The sequence below is a fragment of the Patella vulgata genome, chromosome 5 (assembly GCF_932274485.2).
Source record: "Patella vulgata chromosome 5, xgPatVulg1.2, whole genome shotgun sequence".
In the NCBI taxonomy this organism is placed as follows: domain Eukaryota; kingdom Metazoa; phylum Mollusca; class Gastropoda; family Patellidae; genus Patella; species Patella vulgata.
The window spans coordinates 20,844,318-20,860,963 of record NC_065883.2 but is presented as its reverse complement, the minus strand read 5'-3'; the positions used below and the strand labels follow the sequence as shown (position 1 = coordinate 20,860,963).

General features: G+C 31.8%; 1 protein-coding gene across 4 annotated transcripts in view; it reads left to right on the top strand.

The window, feature by feature from the left end:
• The window catches only part of LOC126822767 (tyrosine-protein phosphatase non-receptor type 21), a 28,525-nt gene that overhangs the window by 846 nt on the left and 11,033 nt on the right, over positions 1 to 16,646 (top strand). The window contains exons 2-13 of one of the 4 annotated variants that reach the window (XM_050551810.2): positions 1,515 to 1,794; positions 6,881 to 7,062; positions 9,741 to 9,838; positions 10,183 to 10,253; positions 10,393 to 10,551; positions 11,178 to 11,266; positions 11,480 to 11,561; positions 11,870 to 11,952; positions 12,752 to 12,805; positions 13,916 to 13,958; positions 14,387 to 14,438; positions 14,771 to 16,125. In XM_050551810.2, coding sequence (XP_050407767.1) covers positions 1,621 to 1,794; positions 6,881 to 7,062; positions 9,741 to 9,838; positions 10,183 to 10,253; positions 10,393 to 10,551; positions 11,178 to 11,266; positions 11,480 to 11,561; positions 11,870 to 11,952; positions 12,752 to 12,805; positions 13,916 to 13,958; positions 14,387 to 14,438; positions 14,771 to 16,125 — 2,442 coding nt within the window. In that variant the 5' untranslated portion in view covers positions 1,515 to 1,620. Of the gene's footprint in view, positions 1 to 1,514; positions 1,795 to 6,880; positions 7,063 to 9,740; positions 9,839 to 10,182; positions 10,254 to 10,392; positions 10,552 to 11,177; positions 11,267 to 11,479; positions 11,562 to 11,869; positions 11,953 to 12,751; positions 12,806 to 13,915; positions 13,959 to 14,386; positions 14,439 to 14,767; positions 16,126 to 16,646 lie in introns of all 4 variants that reach the window. The other 3 variants (XM_050551809.2, XM_050551812.2, XM_050551811.2) reach the window with 3 other exon arrangements.

The window sequence follows — 16,646 nt, the reverse complement described above, 5'->3', positions numbered from 1 at the left end:
AGAAAACAACCAGATAGTGTGAAACAACTAAAGTTAGGGTTTGAGAGAACCCACTTAGAAATGAGGCAAAATGAAGCATAACATGAACAGAATGGATACATGTACATCTGATAAATCCCATTATTTACTTTTTGAAATAACTTTTTTATTAGTCTACTTTTATAAGAATTAATATTTTCTTACAAATAAGCTGTTTCCAACAGAGTAGTAATTAAACTGTCTGATTAGGCAGGTTTTGTACTGTATTATAGATTGATTTGAATATAAATTTCAACATGAGAGACTACTACATGTAATGGCAATCACTTTTAGTTTCAAAATATACAGATGCAAATTAAGTAATATATACTGTATGTGGGCTTCTCTGTATAGCATTAACATATGATTTCTTGTTGATATAGATTATTTTCATATGAAGAGCCAAAATTAACCATAGCAAAGCAAGACTTGTATTCCAAGTGTTATATTTGTTTTAACCATTCTACTTGACGAAAAGGCAAATTCATTGACAATTTCATGATAATTTGAAAATCTGTGGGTTTTGTTGAGGAAGGTGTTATGGTAAGATCATGCTGTTTGGGGTAGAGAGAGGATTTGTCAGTTATCCTATGCTGTTGTGTGTGTATACAACAATAAATTGACCAGAAATTGTATATTACTCTATTATTATACCAGGTTAAATATATTACATGTAAGCTCACCACATCTTGTAGTTACTGTACTTGAATTTAATACATTTAATATCCATGTAACACAGAATATATAATGCATTGTATACCAGGTTGTCAGTATTATCTTGAATTTGTATAGAAATATTCAACATCTTTTGAAATATATATATTAATGAATAAATTAATGTTATTATACCAGGTTAAATATATTACATGTAAGCTCACCACATCTTGTAGTTACTGTACTTGAATTTAATACATTTAATATCCATGTAACACAGAATATATAATGCATTGTATACCAGGTTGTCAGTATTATCTTGAATTTGTATAGAAATATTCAACATCTTTTGAAATATATGTATTAATGAATAAATTAATGTACATACATTAGCTGAGATTTGAATCAAATTGGTAACACTACATGTAATTACAGAGTACTGTACCCTAGATCAGATTTGTTAAACTTTATCTGCAAATATAACAAATATAATTTCATGCTCTTTGTAACCATGGAATTTAGTGAGGGGTGTGTGTGAATTCAATATGAAATTAAACATCAAGTGTTAAAATTGAATCGTTTGAATTTTACAATGAAAGTTAATAGATAAATTAAAAGATAAAGCCAAGGTTATCAACTCAGGTGGTTAGCTTTTAAAACCGGTTTTGTTGATTAATTTAAATGCTGATGAAGCTTGTTTACTGTGGTACAAAAATAATAAGATGACCTACATGTATTATGCCCTGAGTACTGTGTGTGTGTACTGCCCAGATAATACTGGTGACAATATGCCAAAAAGTAGCTTAAATTAATAATCTCTTGATAATTTTGTATAATTTTAGATAGAAAAAACCCAAAAGGAAATAAAACAAGGAAAAAGCGAACAACAAAAGAAATTCCTGAGATTGAATGAAAAACAGTTGAGTTGGATAGATGTGATCAATTACAATGCCCTTTAAATGGAGATTAAAGAAAACAAAACGTTACGAGATTTCAACAAAGAATGCCTTCATTGTAGGAGTTTATTTACTGGATAATAGTTTCTTAGAATGTACGTTAACATCGGATAGCACAGGGCACGAGTGTTTGGATAGCATTGCTCAAAGAATTGAAATAACAGAGGTATGTAGCTTAAATGCAATTTATTTATCGCTTCTACATCCATACATAAAAAGATAGATTTTTCAATCAGGGAAACTATAGAATAGATGTTTTCACTTTTTAATCTCATTGTTATCTTTTTACCCCTTAATAATACATGATTGTCTTAAACAAATTCCTGACATTTGTAAGCTTAGTTATGACTACAAATATATGTTAGATGTTTGCTTTTTAAATATTTTAAATCAACAGGTTAAGTTTTCAAACTTTGTTTACTATTTGTGTATATTTTAATCTGGTTATTTTGTTTGTATAGTTTTGTTTTTATTCTTCACATGTGTGGCAATGCACTGTCTATATATAGAGTTCATATATGTACAATGTATGTTGTGATGGATGTTGTGCTAACTCCTTCTCGAACACCTGATACAACTGCTTGTTTAAGGGGGGGCTTGTTCTTTTAAATCTTGATGGATGTTTTTCAAATTTGGCATGATTGTTCAAAACTTGTTCACAAAATGCAGTACAGAGTGGGCATACATGCAGATAAGGTAGAGATTTTTATGGCAAAAGGGGCATTTCAAAAGGGGAAAACATATTTTCAGACTTAATCCATATTTTTTTTTTCTTCCATTTTATTTACCCACAGTGAAATGTGATCATTGTATATTGTTTTCACCCCCATTCGTTCATCCATCTTCAACAATTACATGTACATGGTACTTGTGGACACTTTAGAGCCTAAAGTTGTTGTCCGATTGTAGTAATGTTTATGTAGTGTTTATGTTCACGAGTCAAAGAAGTATATTAATTATCATCTGATTACCGAAACCCCTTTTGAGGAATGTACATGTACATGAAAAAGCCATTCAAATTCTAATTAGTTCTCATACCATGCCTAGCCAACTATCTTTCATTTATAAACTCGAGCGAAAACTTTATGGCCCTCTTAAGGGTCATACTTGTAAATTTATGTATGCCTATTTTAATTTAAAATTTTCATTAGGTTGAAATTCAGAATTTTTAATTGTTTATAATTTTAATAGATTGAAGCTTGTTCAAGCAGTGCATGACATACATCTAGTTTCTATTTGTGCTTCATCTGACTTGGTCAATATAAATCCTGAAATGAACATTTGTTTTAAGGAAAAATGTATAGACTGTAAGCTAAAGTTAATACAATGTATGTACAATCACAACTTTTATCACAAAATTGTTTTGCAACAATCTGATTAAAACATAATATCCTATTTTGTTTCATTTTTTATAGTTCAAAATTTCGTTTTACTTGTCTTTATTACACTAGGATCTGGAAGAGTTGTTATATAACCCATATTAACAGACCGTTTCATTGGCTAATCCCTCACATCATCCAGAAATTCTGGATGATGTGAGGGATTAGCCATTGAAACGGTCTGTTGCATGTACGTCTAGTTTTTGTCACGAGTTGCAGGGAACTGTGGTAACCCACTAGAAACATCAATGCTGATTGGTTAATCAAATGTCTGATGTCATAGGGTCAAAAGCTGCTCATATGACCTCTGATGCGACCTCCCACTACAACAGGTCAGATCTTCATGTAGTAGAGGCCATCGAAAGTATTAAAAAAAACGAAACAAAATATAGATCTGTATTTTAATCAGATTGTTTTTGTTGAAAATATTGTGTACGTTTATTGGTATTGTACAAAATATTGTGTACGTTTATTAGTATTGTACATGTACAAATTGTATCTAAGGATCACACAAATTGCTACAGTACTAATTGCTGGACTAATGCCTAGAATTTCTTTTTGAGTTCAAGTGTAACATTTATCAAAGTTCAGACTTCAGGTTCTCATTTATCAGATTTTTTAATGACCAATCTTGATTGAAAGTATACAGTACATGTAGTTCAGAAGTGCTGATCCCATTTTTACTGGTATTTTCTTATTAATACATGTATGAACAGAACAGTTTTAAGCTACATGTAAATGAATAATAAAATAGATGATGTTCTAATTAACTTCACTGTGTTCATGTTTCTAGTTAAAAATTCTTTGTCTTTAATTTAATTCAGCATACCTTAAAGATACATTCCCGCGTACAAACTGGGTGATTTGATTATATATTTGGACTAAAAACATATTTAGACTAATTAATTTATCATAATTTTGCTTCAAATCCTTCTCAAAACATTGTAATGGCCAAGGAATACCCTGCTATAAAAATCAATCAAAAGAGGTCATGTTTGTGTCACGTGACTTACCTCTCTCGGTACCTATAGCAAAGGGGGCAAAGTCGGAGGAGAATTCATTGTATACACAAGACGATGTTGTCTTTAATTGCTGACTATTTATTACAAATATCGAATCCTAATTAAATTCTTGCATTATCCACTGCCCACGTCTTTTTCCGTGATTTTTATCTCAGAAAGTGTTGTATGTCTAACTCTTCATAAAGTTTATCAACATGTACACCAAGGGCTCAATCTTCGCGTGCAACTTTCGACGTCACACGTGCAGGTATTCCTAATTGTCGGGCTGACGATTAGGGGAATCCTTACATTTTTGTCCTGTATACGCTCCATGAGTGTTTTTCAGGGAATCCAGTATTTATCTAGTAAGATTGGATATCTCTACTTTCCATCAAAATTGCCATACTTTTATTGGAAATAACCACCCGATAAATACTTTTCTGGGAACTTATCTTTAAAGATGTATGTAAGATTTAGATAAAGAGCTGGTTGTTCTTTCTATAGTTCAAAAATAGATAATGGAAATTAATATTTTGAAAGTTTCATTTAAATTGCTTTATTCTGGGCGTAGTATGACTGTTTGAAAATGTAAAGTACAAGTGCATATAGTTTCTTATGGTTATGGTAGCAACTGTACTTGACAACTGAGACTAAGTTTCGATTATCTATTTTATTGTTTATTTTTTTAATTTCTTGGTTGTTAAATCCATTTCAATTTGGTCATCCGATGTTCTAGAGATTTGATTATAGACTTGTGATGTGAATAAATGTCTAAATAATAATTTATAAGATTTGAAGCCAAAAAAAAAATCAGACCTGCAATAGGCAAATTTCGCTCTTACATAATACATCTTTAAGGTATTTAGTATTATTGAGTTGAGATAAGACAGTAAAGATTTATGTTAGAAATTTTTAAGTAAACAATAAAAAGTATAGATAGACAATATACATACAAAGAAGAGTGAAAATTAACAAAATTCACGTAGAGCCACATAACCTCTAAAATTACCCAGGTTACAACATTCCCCAGATTACTGTTTCACATCATCACTATGGAGACAGTTGCCAAAACACACAATGGGAGATTATCTGTCCGTCTGACCCTTCTGTAATCTTTTATCTAGATCATCATTAAAGCCATTTAAGCTTTAATGATTAACAAACCTTGATCAAAAGTCAAGATTACCGGCTATTGTTTTCAACAACCTCCATTTAATTTCCAAACAACTTAAAATTCTAGACAGTTTTCTTGAGGAAATCTGAGCAAAGCTTTTGCAGACCCATCCATTTTGCTTTAAATTCCAGAAGAAAATGGTATTAAAATTATTCAAGTGCAAGTACATGTACAATGTACATGTATCGCCCATGCCATTGGTTGTTTTTGATATTGTATTGGTACATGTACGTGTACATGTAGTTCTATACTGATATTGCTTGACTGAGTAGAGATCAAGAGCTCCTAGAGGAGCAAGAAATTTCCTTTAAAGTAATGGATTTTTTTCTGAAAATTAAATCCTACTAATATCTATCATATGTGTAGTACAAATTGCATGTCTGGGCCATGAAGGAGTAATGTAGATGGGTTCAAGACAGTTATGAACAGGGAGGGGTTTTGCTGCAACTGTACACCAGTTGCTATAGATAGCCTACATGTACATGTAGATGTTCAGGCTCTCTGCTGTGTATCTTTCTCCCAATTTTACCAGTCTAGCATGTTCCTATTAATAAAACAAAATATTTTATGAGTCATCATTGAGTCTCACTTTATTTAGTGGGTACTCCCATTAGATGTTGACCCTTGGTTACAAGGTCAAATTACAAACATGTAGATATTATCAGTAGTCAGCTGTACCTGCATACTGTACAGCACTACATGTACAGGTACATGTATGTACAATGTAAGTGTGGACAAGAACATATTTATACTACAATGTTCAAAGATACATGTACCAACTTTACATACATGTATATATATACATGATATCTATTTAGCTTAAAGGAAAAAAAGTACAAGTACATGTATTACAAAATTAAAAACGTCTTGTTAAAAAAATCTACAACTTTTACTTCTTCATTCTGATATACATCTTTCATTAGAGGGGGCATCTCTCTAACTCAGTATCATTCACAGTCTTCGACATTGCTAATACGACTTATTGGCCAATTTAAATCAACATTGATGTTGTTATCTTACCGTGAAAAGATAGGCTTCTGATATCCAATATTTAAAACAAAATGAAAATTTTAAAATTAGCACACGAATCACGTGCCCTCCTTTTGGAAAGTAGGTAAAAATTCCCCCTGTATGAAATGGACAATTAATGATGCACATATTTCTGTGCACATAGTACATGTATCTTAAAATTATGAACATTTATGTACAACTTTCTCTGTAAATACATGTACAGTGTATTATAGAGGCTATGACTTATCTTATTCTTATCATATTTCTAAATTGGCATTATTCTTCTGTTTCTTCTGTTAGAGTAAAGCCAGGGAATGTCAAGAATTATCAATTAAATTTGGTAAAGTTATCAGGGGGATTTTAATCTTAATAAATCGTTTTTTTGACAAAACATAAATTTTATTGTATTTTGATGTTAATTGTTAAAAAGAACTTAAAAAAAAAATTGACAAAATATTTTATGTTCTCAGTTTCAGAGAAAAAAAATATATCTTGGTCAAATTTTATTTGAATTTTTTGAAAAAGATAACAAGAAATATATTAGAGTTGAATTTTACTGGGGTTGTGGGTGCGGATTATTTCCTGTGGGATTTTTTACTGTGGGGGGGGCGGGAATGTTACGAATGTTACATGTACAAGGTACATGTACCTACATTCGTTTTTTATCTTATTCATAATTGTTTTCAGACTCATTTCTTTGGATTACGATATGTGACGAAGAAATTACATTTTCACTGGGTAGATTTAGAGAGACCATTAAAGAAACAACTGGATAAACAAGCACAGATATCCTGCCATCCACCATGTTTATATTTTGGAGTTCAATTTTACGTTGCTAGTGCTCACAGAATCCCAGATGAAGTTGCTAGGTAAATATATATTTTTATTTATACACATCAAATAGTCGGGGGTTTGCGTGACTTGTGTGTTCATTTAAATATTATTTAAAATACCAGGTACCCCATGTTTGATCAGCTCAAAAATATTTACAGAAATTTTAACACATTTACCTCATTGTTTAAATCTGGTTTAGATAATGTTTTGCTAAAATACAGTTAACAAAAACTTATTAAAGATGCCTTCCGATGTACAAATTGGGTGATTTGAATATATACATGTACATGTATCTGAACTAAAAATATATTCAAACTAATTAATCTATCAATAATTTGCTTCAAATGCCTCTCAAAACATTGAATTTGCTAGGAAATACCCCCAAGCTATAAAAAAATCTATTTAAAGAAGTCAAGTTCGTGTCACGTGACTCTGTGGTAGCAGAGACTGTTAAGTCGAAGAAGAATTCATTACCATAAATATCGAAGCCTAAGTAAATTCTGGGGTTATTCCCTGTCCACTCCATTTTCCATTTTCACCCATTTAGTCTTAGAATCTGTTGTACGTTTAAGTCTCTCACTTTTTCCACGTCTGCTCACTATCATGTTTACCAACATATACATGTACATTAAGTGCTCCCTAATGAAAAGAGGGCAGACAATCTACACGTGCAATCTTTGATGTCACTCAAGCAGACATCCCATCGTAGGCTGACATTTAGTTACACCCTCTCATTTTTGTCCTGTGCACGTGCCCTGGATATTTTTGAGGGAATCCAGTATTTTTCTAGAAAGACTGGATGTCTCTACTTTCCATATACCAAAATTGCCATACTTTTATTGGAAATAACCACCTAATAAATACTTTTTGGGGAATGTATCTTTAAGTAATAAAAAAGGATGTTCTGGTGCATACACATTAACACATACATGTAACCTTCACATTTTGCATACCTTCTTAGCTTTACATGATTTTTTAGCTGAATAATTATTATTGCCTACCACTAATAATATTATCAGTTCTAGATTTTTATATAAGTAAGATATGTACACTGTACATGTATAACCAGTGCTAAATATGAAGCTACAGTACATGACTTTGTTGTTGTTGTTACAACTATTGTCTTGTGTGATTTATCTGTCAACAACCAAATTCCACAAAACAAAGATAAATTCTCCACCTTCTCATCAACAGAAAGATAGTCTCAAATAATACAATGTATGGGGCACAGACAAACAATCCAGAAAATTCAAGTCTTTAATCCACCTTGCAATATTTAACTGAATAATTATTACAAATCACAAATTATAACTTACATTGATGATTTCTCTGTTTTCTTATCTATAACTTTATATAGTAATTTATTGTATGCTGTAAGGTAACATTAGATTACTACATGTACATTAGTGCTGGGTATTCACTTCTGGTGCTACAATACGATTCGTATCGCGATTCTCAACCAGATCAATTACTAATAAATAAATAATTTTATTTTTATTGGGGTCACTAAAACCCGGTTTACTCACCTTTTATGTATATGTATTTGTATATTGTCCCCGCCTGTCGTCATTTTAAATTTCTCTTAAAACCATTTTTGATTAATTATTTATGTGGTAATTAATCTATAATTTTATACATTAATTCCCTTTATTACCTTATGTACATGTATATTATTCACTTTTGAAATGGGCCTGTCAATCTGTCTGTCTATCCATCACACTTTTTGGGACACATAACTCTCCTAATTGAGCTAGAATGTTCAAACTTGGCGTACATGTAGGTGTTTATTAGGTGAATACTTTGATGGAGGTTCGAGACGAGCATTTTCTGCTTAGGCTAAGCAGAGATCAGCAATTTAATTGGTTGATGCTTTGGGCCACAATAACTTATACCCCCATCAGACCAGAGTGGCGTCCTTATTGCGCTGCTACAGCGACAAAAAATGGGCTCAGATCGTGTCAAAATATGGGCTCAGATCGCGTCAAAATCGCCATAAGCATGGTAAAAGTGCGGTGGAAATGCCCGATATCGTGCTGATTGCCGAGTCACAGCGTTTGTTTTGAGCATGTTCAAAACAAATGCCATAATTTTTGAAATGTGACCTGGAAAGCTGCAAGAATGCAGCTTTTTTCAGGTTTCTAATTTTTTTTTATGTTTTCTCGCGTTGTGTTCACGTTTGCCAGCAACCTTGTGCATTTTCTGGTCGCCGTACATGTAGATGTTCATTACGTGAATGTCTTGACCGAGTTCAATGAATAACTTTTTCTGCTAAAGCTAAACAGAGCTAAGCAATATTATTGGTCAATGTTTTGGGACAAGATAACTTTGATTCTAACTGATGGAGAGTGATGAAACATAGTGACATACTGTATAGTTTCACTGCCAGGTACATGTACTTCAAAACCTTGATTGAGTTCGATTGTCAACATTTCCTGCTTTGTTTGATTGCCCACTACCTTTTCAAACAGATAAATGTGCAATTAATTAATATGTTTCGTCTATTTATTTTGGGATTTTGGCGGGGGACATCAGCTTCACTGTTGGCTTGTTATGTTTTAATCCTTTATTTGGCTTTCCATTGTTTTATACGTTTATTATAAAGCATCATTGAGCACTTTTATGGAAATGGTGCTATATAAACGCTGGTAAATAATAATTATAATTGTTAGGGTTGTAATTGTTATATTTAAATTTTTATTTATATTATTTTCAGATTTCACTATTACTTACAGTTAAAGAATGACATCATTGATGGTCGTCTGCCATGCTCTGTAGAACAAGCTGTACGATTAGCTGCTTTGAGTTTACAAGGTAATACTGTAACAGCATATTTAGAATAGTGGAGACTTCTAGATTGTTTAAGCGATTACCCCCAAATTCATCTACATTTTCTGTAAATTTAATTGCATATTAAATCTACTGTATGTGCAGTTTGTGCATCTTCTTATTGTTTATATCCATCCTGATTATAGCTTAATAGCTGCTATCAAATTTGTTGGCAGTAGTTGTAGTGGAAAATACTGATTATTTCATAGCATTGTATCAATACCAAAATTTAGTGTCTTGAGCAATTTTTTTTATGTACAGTTATTGCCAGAATTGTAAAGTGTAATACTGTTTACTACTGGTATGTTAATGTTATTTTCTTTATTCAGCTGAATTTGGCGACTGTGAGTATGATAAACAGAATCCAGCATATTTTAAAGATCATCCTCTTTTGCCTAAAGTAAGTTCTATATACATATCTTATACAGTATGATGCCACAAATTCTCTTCTATGGCTTATGGTTTTTGAAAATTTGAATATTTTTTAAAAGAAAGTTATAATTTCTGTGCTAATTGTCAGAAGTGGTTGTTTTTTTTAGTCTATGACGAAAGATGAATCAACATTTATGGAACTATTATCAGATGTTATCAGTGGTCACTATCGATTACATGGAGTTCATGGAATTAAAGCAGAAATACAGTATATTAAAGAAGTTCAACAAATGGATGGATTTGGTACAGAATATTACATAGCCAAGGTGGGGAACATACTTATTTGGTGTCATTCTGTTGCAAAAGTGAGGAATATATATCCCATAAGCTTCAATATTGAAGGCCTACATCAAGTTAAACTTAGCACAAGAAAACCACTGAATGCCATATAACTTCATAAAATAGACACATTTGGGATATATCTAATACATTTGGGATATATCTGTTCTAGAGGCTAATATCCGATTGACTTTAAATTGATGTACACTGTTATGATTGTGAGACGAAGAATCCTATTGATTTTTAACGATTTCCAATAATTACTGTCAGAGTTATGGCCTTTGATAACTTTGAAGCATCTTGTGGATGCTCTAGAGGCTAAAGTTAATATAAATTTATACACAGTGTTTATTTAGGGTCATGAGACAAACAATCGAAACAAATTCTAATGATGCCTGATAATTACTTAATGGGTTGTTACTTATAATCAGATTTTCATGTGTTGTAAATGTCTTCATTACTGACAAATAAAAAAAAAATATGACAACCCTTGTTGACTGCCTGGACAAATTAGTTGCTGTGACTGGGCGTATGTTTCGTTACCTGGCAACCTATCTTTTATGGTGTGGAAAATGGTAAAATCAATATCTATGGATAATTTATTGTATTTTAGGATGATTCAGGAAAGGAGTTATATCTAGGAACGTCATATATTGGTCTCTTTGCTAGATTTCTAGATCGTCAACCACCAGTTTTCTTTCGGTATGTACTGTTGTACACATAGTAATGATACTGCAAGATTCTTTAATTAGATATATACCAAAATTAACATGTAAATCATTAATTTTACATAAAATATGAATGGTCAAAACACAAAATCACTTCCTGTGGAGAATAAAGCACCGATCCCATCATGAAATACAGTCTGTCATGCATGTTGGAAGGAATATGACATAGAATGTTGATATATTTCAGATGGGCAGAAATTGCCCGAGTTTCACAGAATAAAAAGAATTTAGAAGTAGATACATCAAAAAGTTCAGCTCAGTATACTCTTGTAAGTTTTCTGATTCAATTTTAGTCTTTAACATTGTTGATTTACATGCACAGTCCAGAAATATGTAGTGAAATTCTTGTTTTTATGTCTTTCATATCATTTGTAATCAAACATAGGTTTAAAATTATATATTCAATATACTGAAAATTGAACCATATGTTAGTCTTGAAATGACCTAGTTTGTGTCGAGTTGATGTTAAATCCCATTTCTCTCTCTCTCATATTTACAGGCTTGTGTACTATGTTTGTTTTATTAATATTTAATCTTTTTTTTTATATGTATTTTATTTTTAATATAATTTTTACAGGAAGACACAGATACCAGTAAATATTTATGTCGTATCATCAACTATCAAATCAAGTTCTATAAATCCAGTAAGGCTAATCTCAAGTAAGTTGTTGTATAAAGAGTTTTAAAAATAGTCTAAAATCAGTTAATACATAATTCAAATATTTTTTTTACCAAAAAAAATAACTCTTTGATTTGTTAGCTTCAAACAAGAACTGCATATCATTCATAACCAGTAGAATAAATTTAAATAGAACTTATCTTTATAAGAAATACAATTTTTGCTAAGTTTTTACTCTGCCAATAAAAAGGCCTTATTCTTGCATATCTTAGATTACAATTTTTAAGAAATAGGTCTGTGAACATTTGTCTATAATGCATGTAGGACTGAACACAATCTGTTTTTATTCTCCTTTTTGACATCTTTTGCATGTTTTTTCTAACATTTTAATGTTTGTACTTTCAAGCCATAATTAATAACATGAAATATGGTTGTATTATGATAACAATCGGGTATTATATGTCCATTTCTTTGGTTTATATATTTAGAAATCCATATTCATGTATATTGGTTATAAATGCTAAGACATAAAGTCTTTAATAATAGTTCAAGTAAAAACATTAATTCCCACAGGGCAGATTCTGCTAATAATAATGCCATTCATATAGGTGAACAAATGATATTTCTTTCTTTTGTCTTAGAGTAATGTAATTTTATGCTATACAAAATTTCTCTGTGGTGTGGCCCCAAGAATGTTTCCCTATCAATATGCAATTCAACTCCATGCAAATCTTTATATAAATTGACATATTATTTAATGTTGATTCATTTTTCTTATTCCTATGCTTGTTTTATTTTGTTGTTTTGATCTTGTTGATGGCATGTTTTCATTAATTCCAGTGTGAGCATGACAGACGTTCGAGGTGACATAGAAATTGACAACAATAATACAACGTAAGGAAACTAACAATTACTAGACTACTCAGATACATGATTAACAAATCAATCAACATGCTGTTGTAGTTATCATTTAAATTGAAAGTTATTATTTTTGAATTCAAAAAGTGTTTATGTGATCGAAATAAGAAAACGGTTAATCTTAAGATATGCTTAATGAAAGGAAAAAAAGACATTTGACTAGAAACATCAACTTGGTGAAGTTAATTATGTCATTTATTTCATTACTGACTTAGTTTAAAACTGTTGGTTTCATATTTTGATATAAAAAAATACCAGCAAATTGAAGAACTCTATACTTGCAATCCTGATTAGCCAGCCATAAGAAAAACCTGAACAAAAATATTTAACGCAAATTGTCCTAATTGATTTGATTTTGTGTTCATCAGCGATGATAATTTTCAATTTTATATACTATGGGTGCAACGATTTCCCACAGTTACTCTCTGTGTATCTTAGTATCCCAGTCCCAGTGAAACTTTAACTTATTTTATAGAATATTATACATACAGAAACATTATTAATAATTGCATGACTATTCTTAGCATGAAAATATATGAATGCATGAATGATAACGTCCCAATGTCATAGTACTTATTTGCCACTTATCAGTGTTCAAAACTGACACTTTTGAACTAACAACTAAATATCTATCATTCTTGACTTATTAGTTTTATAATTTATTTGTATCACATGATTGATTAGTTGCAACATTTTCTTTGAAAACTTTATTGAATTGTTTCCAATACTTTAAATTAATTGAATTATTGTTCTATATCCTTCCACCTCTGAATGGGATTAGCTGGTCACTGACCACACACTCATTTTATTTGTAGAGATTTTGTAAAAAAAAATTATCATCAAATATGAATTGTTTTGCTCACATTTTTGTGTTACACAATTCAATTATCAAAAACTCACATGACAAACCAAATATTATATTTTGTTCAATAGAAATAGAACTATATTTGATTGGATGCCAAAGTGTAAAGTGCCGGCCTGGCAGCATATATTAATATGCTCATTTTTTGTAAGGTAAATTTAGATTACCTGGTTTGTTCATTTTTGTGTACAATAATTCAGATTTGTTTTTTGTTTTAATTTCAGAGAAGCTCAGGTAGCTCCTCCACAAACAGAATATTCCGAACTGGTAAGTAATACATTTACTTATCTAATGTTGTAAGATTGGAAATAATCTTGTCATGACAGGGAAAAAAACCCAGAAGAACAAACCATGTCTTAGTCAACTGCTTCTTTAATTTTTATCCATGCTAATGTTTTGTCACCATAACTTGAAAAATGTTATCATAAAAGACTAGGACATTTATTAACATCTCTAGACAATATTCCTATAATATGTCAACCAAGGGCCCATTTCAAGAAGCACAGGTAAAGTTATATACCCATGATTTCAGTAGTAAAATGTAACTACATGTATAGTGTATTATATTTTAGTGTGCCCAAATCACGTGCTATGTGAAATGAGATTTTGTTACACTACATCTGGCTCAGTTGTTTGTATTAAACTAATGTTTATTAAGGAATGATACTTAAACGGTTTATATTAATATTTTATAGACAGAGTCCCAGACATCATTAGCATATATACAAGATCAACGATATACTCCAGGTTAGTTCAAATTAATAAAATTATTATTGAGAAATTTGCCAAACTGATTAGTGTTCTGGTTTTGAAAACACCCCATTATAGGTTTGACACTTGATCTAGGTACCCTCTAAGGTCAGTAATCCTACATGCAGTGGTATACATGATTGCATTTTCATTGGTTAAAAACAGATTTCTTATTACTTCACTATAATATGATAGAGGTGATATATATTTTCCTAACCTTTGCTCATTATTTGCAAACCATCTTTGGGGCAAGCTGAAGAGTTATTTCTTAACTGAATTCAATGAAACTTGTAGGGACAGCATAAATAATTTATAATTTTCTTTAGTAGATGTACAACAGATGACTGTTTCTGAAGATTTTTATACCAACTCACAGCAAAGTTTAGATGTTCTTCCTGACTTCCAGCATATACCCAATTCTGGGTCGGAATCCCACATCAATGAAGGTGTTTATATGAACCATCAACCCGGTAACATCACCCAGCAACAAGACATAGCAACGCGTGCTGCTTTATTACCGGCATACCGACATACGCCAGATTATGAAACTTTAATGGCGCAGAGAATGGCTACCAATCCGCAGCAACAACACACACAAGTGTCTACAACGGAAAGTGCTCAAAGCCTTGGTAGTGCTCAAATATATAATAACCAAGAAGCTGTAACATTTAACAGCGAACCTGAGATACGGCAGCCAATCAGTGATTATAAAGACGAAACACAATATGCCAACGCCATGGCAATTAGAAATTATAGTCATTCAGTATACGCGAGTGGTTTTCAAGATGGCCACGATAATATAAACAATCGAACAGGGGAACGATCTAATCATCTTCCTGTCCATTCAACTTACAGTTCACCTGAATTGAATACCCAAGGATTACAGGAACAATTTACATCAGATATGATACAAGATCCTCTTCCCTATCAATACCGTCCCCCTCCACCTTACCCCCGCACTAGTAGCAGTACACCAGACCTGGCAGTACAGGCTATAACAACACACAATAATGAAATCCCAGATATTGTGGCCCAACAAGGTGAACAATTTGGTAATCTAGCTCAACAATCACGTTTTGATAAAAGTATTGAAAATCTAAATGAAATGGAGTCAAATGTAAAGTCTCTGAGTTCGGAAATTGTTGATCAGGATGATACGTCCAGTGAACATTCATATGCTACATTTCATGTCAAAGATGACAGTTCGGATGATGATGCAGAAAAATTACGAAGAGAGGAATCCGAAAGAAAGAAAATTCAGGTTCGATTAGTGGGTCCTAAAGAAGCTCCACCCCCTTCTAAAAGCAAAGAAGTAGCTACCTTACGTGAGAGCTTTCGAAGGATGATGATTGCAAGAGCTGGACCAATTATGAGTTCAAAACCAGGTGACAGCCATGTTAAGTCTGTGACAAAAGATTCAAGTGACATCACCTTGTCCAAAGTAGAAGAATCGGTGCCGGCCACTAAATCTAATCCTGTTATATTAGTCGACCCCCCGTCAACATCGTTACCCATCCCAGACGTCATTCAACCATCTGATCATGTGACATCCTCTAGACGTATGTCAGATACAGGTAGCATAAAATGTTTAGAGTCTAATCAAGTAGTCCACACACAAGCATTATCAATGGATAGTTCCACATCACAACAAGAAGACTCTGATTCTGATCTTTCAGATTTTGCAGTAAGTTTGCTCATTATATTTCTATTAATAGCTAAACTCAAATTTCCGAGAAAAGTCACTTTTTCTTCCAGAAAAGGAGATTTTAGGAGTAGCGAGATGTCAACATAGGGTGAAATAGATATTTCAGTAGAAGAATCTGTAAAGTTTGAAATAAATATAAGGCAATGAAAGCCAATAATAACAATCCAACAAAAATATTAGCCTAATAATTCATTAGAAAAAAGAAATTCCGGGCCTTGAATATTTTTATTAAAATTAAAGTGTTTATTTTCTTTGGTCTATCATTATCAGTGCTGTATTTGTACAAAACTTTCCTTTGTCATGTGATTATATTAGCTGACACATAATTGGCGAAATGAAATGAAATGGGGTTTAACGTCCTACTGTTCTGCTCCTATACTGGGCTAATGAAGACGGGCACATAATTGGCATTTATATTCCATCTCCTTGATATTGTGATGAAGGAAACTATGAATATCCAGATTTTAATATATACTTAAAGATACATTATGGGAGATTCA